At 46.7% G+C, this 6,794-nt stretch overlaps 1 protein-coding gene across 2 annotated transcripts in view; it reads right to left on the reverse strand.

The window, feature by feature from the left end:
• Nucleotides 1-402: 402 nt before the first annotated feature.
• KLHL38 (kelch like family member 38) overlaps nucleotides 403-6,794 on the reverse strand; it is a 12,698-nt gene continuing 6,306 nt past the window's right edge. For both annotated transcript variants that reach the window (XM_025209899.1, XM_014522189.2), the window contains exon 4: nucleotides 403-2,143. In XM_025209899.1, coding sequence (XP_025065684.1) covers nucleotides 1,857-2,143 — 287 coding nt within the window. In that variant the 3' untranslated portion in view covers nucleotides 403-1,856. The remainder of the gene's footprint in view (nucleotides 2,144-6,794) is intronic.

The following is a 6,794-nucleotide window of genomic DNA, read 5'->3' on the forward strand; positions in this document are numbered from 1 at the left end:
CCAGTGTGGGGCTACAGCCATATATTGATGCCATCTGCGAGGCATGGGACATGATGTAGGATGGTATGGAGCCATGTATTACGCCTTTGGCATTGGGCATTAAATGGGCAGCCTCCCACCTATAAGCAACTTCTGAGTTGCATCAAAGGCATGGCAGGAGAGGCAGGTGGGTGACTTCCCTAGACAAGTAGGTGGACCAATGATTGGACTGGCCTCGAGATAGCTCCCTATCACAGCTATTAAAAGAGATAGACCATGGGACTAGATGGATCACAGAAAAAGATTAGGCCCTTAATGACAAGTTTCTGAGTTGAGGCCTGGAGCATGAGTTTTGCTCATCTCCTCTTCTGCAGATTTACTCAATTCCCAAGAAAGAATGACCTGGCAAAAACTCCAAGTTTTAAAACAAGTGCAATTTTTTTTATCAAATTGTAGAGAACAAGCAGGTACAATGCCCATACAAATCAATAACAACAATCACAATTTTCTTATGTAAGACAACATTAACATTTGAAGGCTTCCCCTCTTATTCAACTCCTTTAAATTAACCTGCTCTCATAAAGGCATTGCTTCATTTCAAGTACAAGGAGAACTGTGTAAAATTTCTGACCTCCTTCTTCTAGATGCTGCTCACCAGTGTTGTCAGCAGTCTCTCCCAGTCTGGGGACCAGCTTGAGAGTTCCCCATCTTCTCATTACCTGATGGTAATTCTGCTCTTTAAGAAAATGTAAACTCAGTGACAACCCTTTACACAACTGCGGCAGAACCTGGACTGTTTAACTAAGCAATGGAGTGATGCTGTTTTGGAGGCATTTGCTTTCCCAGGATTTTGCTTTCTCATATAGCTCCCCAGGAGTCGGGGGAAGGAGGATGGCTCTTTTCCTTTTTGTACTACCCACGTGTTCCAGCTTTGCAGGAATTCCAGTTGTTAGCAGCTCCCTAATCAACCTTGCTTCAACTTTGGTGAAATCCCTGATAGAAAGGGAAGGCTGAAAGCATGCTCTTCTCTCCACAGAGAAAAAATCTACACATGGCATCTGGGTTTCCTGGGCTGCCTCTTTATTGGCTTCTTCCCTTCTCCTGTTCCTTGAGGGAGGAGATAGATGTGAAAAAAAAATTCTTCATTGCCTCACTTTCCTTCAGCCACTGGGACAGCATTTAGGTTTGAGAATTCAAATCTGCACCTCTGAAAATGTGAAAAGATTCAGTTTTAAGGAGCAAGGATTTGCTCAGGTCTAGTTTGTTCATATGGAGCATTACAAGTAAATGAATCTCTCCCCCAGCTTTCTGTAGGACCTGTTCCTTTTTTACAGCCTTTCTTTTAGTATTGACTCATACTAGAAGGTTTTCTCTGTGGGACCACATCGTTGGCACCGTACTGCACAACAGGTGCTCAGAACCCCAGGGCGAGTGCAGGGATAGAATTCAGATCCTTCAATCCTGGAGGTCCGTTATCACTTGAAAGAAATGAGAAGCTCTCTTAGCACCAATTAGTGTAGGGAGCGTGCTACAAAGTCAAGCAGTTTTGTTTCATCTGAGAAGAGGGCAATAGAATATATGCACAATAAGCGGCTTATCACAGTACATTTTCCCCAGAAACGTCAGCATTCCTGTTTACCTACCAGAATACGTTGTATGAGACCAACATTTTACCCTGTTGCCTGAGTTGAATCTGAGTGAGGAGCTCATGATTGGGCCTTTGGGCAATAACATGTGTTTCCCACCCAGCACCCTGGAAATGGCTGCTGCTGCTTTGGTTGTGTTATGAGCAGTGTTGGTGTGAGCTAGTTAATATTCTACATGAGCTCTGTACAGAGCGATCTGGGCCCTTCTTGCTAGGGTAGCACCAGGTGCATTTACAAGATGTTTGGACAGGGGACACATTGGAGAGTGAGGCAGCCATGGTCAAAGAGTTTGTGTGGCAGTGTCCCCTTTGGAGTCCATGTGTTAGTCTCAGGATCGTAGCAGTCCATTGAATCAGAGTCTTCAATGACGTTGTCGGTGGTGAGACAACGCCCACCGGTAACAAACAATTTGTTCTTGATCACAGCAGCTCCATGATGCATCCGTCTGTCCTTCATGTCTGCACATTTAACAAACTTGTTGGCTTTTGTATCATAAGCAATTATTCTCCGTGTATATCCTGGATGGGACAGATGAATAGGAGTTATAGTCTACATCTAACAGAAGCAATAACAACAATTTTCTTCAGTGGTCCTCCAGGATCATTATGAATCTTGTATAGGACTAAGCATAAGGAGTTTACCTGGGAGGTGAGAACTTGCCACAGATTAACCTCCTTCCCTGCCTGAGTCCACACACTGGCTCCCATCCTCACAATATTTGAGTGTAGCTGAATGCTATAAAACACCCCGGAGATGCATTTGCTGTACTAGATCAGATAGTTGATCTTCACAGGTTATACTTTCAGTTTTTTGCCTAGGGTTTTTAAATCTCTGGGCTATTTCTCCCAGCTGAAATCGGATCAGAGGGAAATCTTTTGAAGCACTGGAGAAAAATCTTAGCATAGTTCCCTCCCTATAGGGGGCTTACCCTGTGTAGGAGGTGCTTTGCTTGAGGGGGACAAGTTTCTACCACATCAGTCCCTTGATGGCAGAGGGAAGTGGGGTGAAGTTTGTCTTGCCAACCTGTGAACAGGCGGCAGGTGGGTCAGCTCCCTAGTTCTGTAGATCCTTTGAGGTAAGTGCTGGAGCCCAGGCATCTAGAGCACTTTTTCTCTTTTCTACCTGAGAAGAACGCAGCCTACCCCCCACCCCGACTACACAAGTTCATTAGGGTATTGCCACTGGTGGCTCGCCTAGGTGGTTACTGTTCCAGGCACTGTCAGTCAGCAGGGGTTTCCATAGCACAGTGGATGGGTTAGTATTGATAAGGCCGGTAGCTTTCTAGTCCCTTTGGGTTAAGCAGAGGGTGCCCAGTGGCCTGGAGTCTTTTTCTCATGGGTAGTTTATTACTTGTTTGGCAGCTGTCTTAAAAAACAAAAAGAAATCTTTGGCTAGAATAGTAAAGACAGCTAAATGCCTTGCAAGCACCATGACAGGGCAAAGCAACTGGCTTATTCCTCCTCCCAGTTTTCTTCCCTTGCACACCCTTTGTGACCTCTGTCCACAGACCACTAAGACATCTTGCTATACTGACATTTGAGTGACGGAATCTGAAAGCTTCCTTATGCAGGGCACATTCAAGGATTGGTCATGGACTCGCGCACTATGAACTCCTGGTAGGGACCCATTTCTGTTCCCACATGTGCAAAGGATCTCATTAACATCATTTAGGATTTTGGTTCAAGCTGTGTATATGTAGAAATTTTATGGTGGACTTTGGTCTAAAAGATTCCCTTCCTTATTCCCTTTTCACTGATCAGTGATGAACATTTGGCCAACGTGTAGGCAAAACTGCTAGTAAATGAAGACTGCATGAAATAAATCTGCTCTAAAGCAAAATGAAAGATGTTTAAAGACCAAAAAGTCTGTTAAAGACAGACTTTTCTAGTACCTCTATCTAATTGCCCATCTTATTTAGAGAGAGACCTAAACTAAGAAATGAGATGCTTTGAATGTGTAAGGAAGGGGCTTGTGCTCCAATTTAGATCTGACCCTACCGCTTGTAGTCTCAGCTTGGGTCAGGACTAATGTTGCGAGAAATCTACCTTCTGCCTCCACAGGTGATCTCACCAGGTGTTTTGCCATTTGGAGCTGAAGTCTCATGAGTTTTGACTCCCATGAGATCAGCACCTGAAGCCCAGCCCTCACTCTGATTCTGTTTCAGATTTGGATCTTGGTGCACTTAGAGAAACTGCCAACAGAAATTCAAGTGAGCGCACAAGGGAGAAAAATGAGGGTCCTTTGTCAGTAAAAACAAAGCCCCTGTTGTTCAGGCCAGTCAGTTCTCCTTTGTTTTGAAATCAGCTGTAATGCAAGGCAGACTTGAAGTGCAGTGAATGCTATTTGAAAAAAAAAAATGTTATGGTTGTTTCGTAAGTTCAATCATTGATCAGCCACAAACATTTGGCCAACATTTTGGCATTGCTAGTAAATAAAGTCTGCATGCGGTAAATTTCTCTGCTTTAAAACAAAATAAAATATGTTTAAAATTAGCTTGGATTTATTATCAAAAACCCACAAAAATCCAAATGACTGACACTCCTCAGCAGAGTACTTGGACCAATGTGAGGCTTTGGATAGATATGTTTCAAGATAAAATATGTTGCCCTCTTCCTCTGTGATCTAGTAGCAAGGTGAGCTGCCTTGCTTGCTTCCCTGAGAGCTCAACCCTGAACCGTTCACTCAAGCTCAGGATTCTGGCTCCCTTACTCATGTTGCAGATAGGCCCAAGAGGGGAAGGGTGGTTCAGTGGTTAGGAGCTGGAAGATCCACGTTCAACGTCCTATTCTGTTACAGATTTTTTTTGTGAACATGGGCACATTCCTTTGCCTCCCTGTATCTTAGATCCCTATATATAAAAGAGTGAGGTGCTCTGATGCAGATGCTCAGAGTACTAGAGATAGATAGAATGGGACTGCATAAATAAGGAGGAAGAAACTGGCCTCAGTGTTGTGTGAGAAATTGAGGAACTGCTGTTCCCCACACATCTTTAAATGCTAATTACTGGGAACTTTACATCTTTCAGGAAAGAGGAGAAAGGCCACAGCTTTAAATGTCTGCTTTGCATAGTAGTACAGGGAGTAGATTTTGAGTCCAAGGAGCACCCCGCTCCCTGAGCATTCGCACTAAGATCAATGAAGTGAAGTACAGTGCAGCAGCTCAGCATAAGAGTTGCAAAACCAAACTCATTTGTTTCTATAAAACATCACAATGCTCAGTTCCCTTCCTGTCTAGCCCTGATAAGGGGTATCCTCCAGCTGCATCAACTCAGGGGTAGAACAAGGAAGGAACTGGAATCCCATTTCTAATTCCTTTTCTGATTTCCTTCATTTTCTGTGAAAGAAGTAGCATGCATTTGCCTGTCAGCAGATTGTCTCCCTCTGGACCAGCTGGCAGGCTGTGAGCAGGGGCAGAGTTGGGATTCTGCTTATTCCTTCTCTTTATCCACCCACCTGTCTGAGAAGGTAGCAGCAGCCCCATGATGTCTCCTCTCTCCCTCATGCTCTGGCTCTAAAGGCTGCGGTAGGCACATGGGAGCTAGGGGGAGCACATGGCATTGCAGGCCAGCAGTCATGTAACCAAGTAGGGGTGACCCAGTCAGCAGTTTCTAAATTTTTCGCTGGTGACCCAGCTTCTGGTTCAGTTGAATCTCTGTGTGGCTTGCAATACTTACCATAAATATCGTAATGCCTAATTTGGGAACCACTGCCCATAAGGAGTGGCTGACAGTATTGTCCAGTTTCATGAACCCCGACTCTCTGTCTGGTCAGGTTGGTGATACCGCATAACTGGGAATGTGTTGAACAGACATAATGGGCACTGACAGAAGCGACATTTGTTACACGTTCAGCCCCCTGAAAGTGCTCTACAGCTGTGCCCTGACAGTGCTTGATCGCAGGGGGTCTACCTTATTTAATGAGGGTTCAGATGAAGGCGCTCCAAAAGGGAGTGCCTTCATTAACTTCTGTCAACTGCCCAGCCCTGCTCCCAGTGCTGTCTGCAGGATGGGAGGGGAAAGAAAAAGGGGAAGGGAGCTCTGGGCTGGGGTTTGCCTAGCCTGAGCTGGGGTGGGTGGATTGGAGCCCCTCTGCCTTGCGCCCCGCTCAAGCTTCTCCACCCCAGCTGAGGCTGGTCAAACCCCAGGCTGAAGCTCCCTCCCCTCCCTTCTCTCCTTCCCATCCTGCGACAGCACTGGAGCTGGGAGGGGGGGCAGGGCTCAGGGAGAGAAGTTGCAGACAGGCAGCCTCTTTGCTGGATCAGCTCCAAAGTGGAGCTGTTTCCTTCCCCCACCCCACCAAACAGTGAACATCTGTTGGGTTTGTGGGGAGTCACTCTAAACCATAGCGCTTTCTGTGAAGCACCATGAGGTAGAACAGGGAGCTGCTCATCTGGCTACTGGGGATGACCTAGTTGGTGACCTAGTGATCGATGGGAAGCTGGGTGACAGCAACCACGAGCTGATCACCTTCACCATCCGCCGAAAAGCTGGCAAGTCGGTCAGCAACGCGCAAGTCCTTGACTTCAGGAAAGCCGACTTTGACAAGCTCAGGAGGCTTGTCAGTGAGGCCCTAAGGGACCGTGACCACAGGGAGAGGGGAGTTCAAGAGGAGTGGTTGCTCCTCAAGGGAGCGATCCTCAATGCACAAACTAAGTCTATTCCATCTCGGAGGAAAGGCAGCAAGAGGGCACAGCAGCCCCCCTGGCTCTCCAGGGACCTAGCAGACCTCCTGAGGCTAAAAAGAAAGGCCTACAAAGGATGGAGGATGGGAGTCACCTCCAAGGAGGATTATTCTGCACTGGTCCGGTCCTGTAGGGAGCAGACCAGGAAAGCCAAGGCTGCAACTGAACTCCAGCTAGCTTTGAGCATCAAGGACAATAAGAAGTCCTTTTTCAGATATGTGGGGAGCCGGAGGAAAAGCAGGGGCAACATTGGACCCCTGCTGAACCAGATGGGGCAACTGACAACTGACACCCAGGAAAAAGCCAACCTATTAAATAGGTACTTTGCGTCAGTCTTTCATCAGTCCCATGGGACGCCCATGCCCGCTACAGGGCCGGGAAGTCTGGGTGAGGGTGATCCCCTGCCCTCCTTTAATGCTGACTTTCTGAAGGAACATCTTGAGAAGCTGGATACCTTCAAGTCAGCCGGCCCTGACAATCTTCACCCCA

This window comes from Alligator sinensis, unplaced genomic scaffold, assembly GCF_000455745.1.
Source record: "Alligator sinensis unplaced genomic scaffold, ASM45574v1 scaffold681_1, whole genome shotgun sequence".
NCBI lineage: Eukaryota > Metazoa > Chordata > Crocodylia > Alligatoridae > Alligator > Alligator sinensis.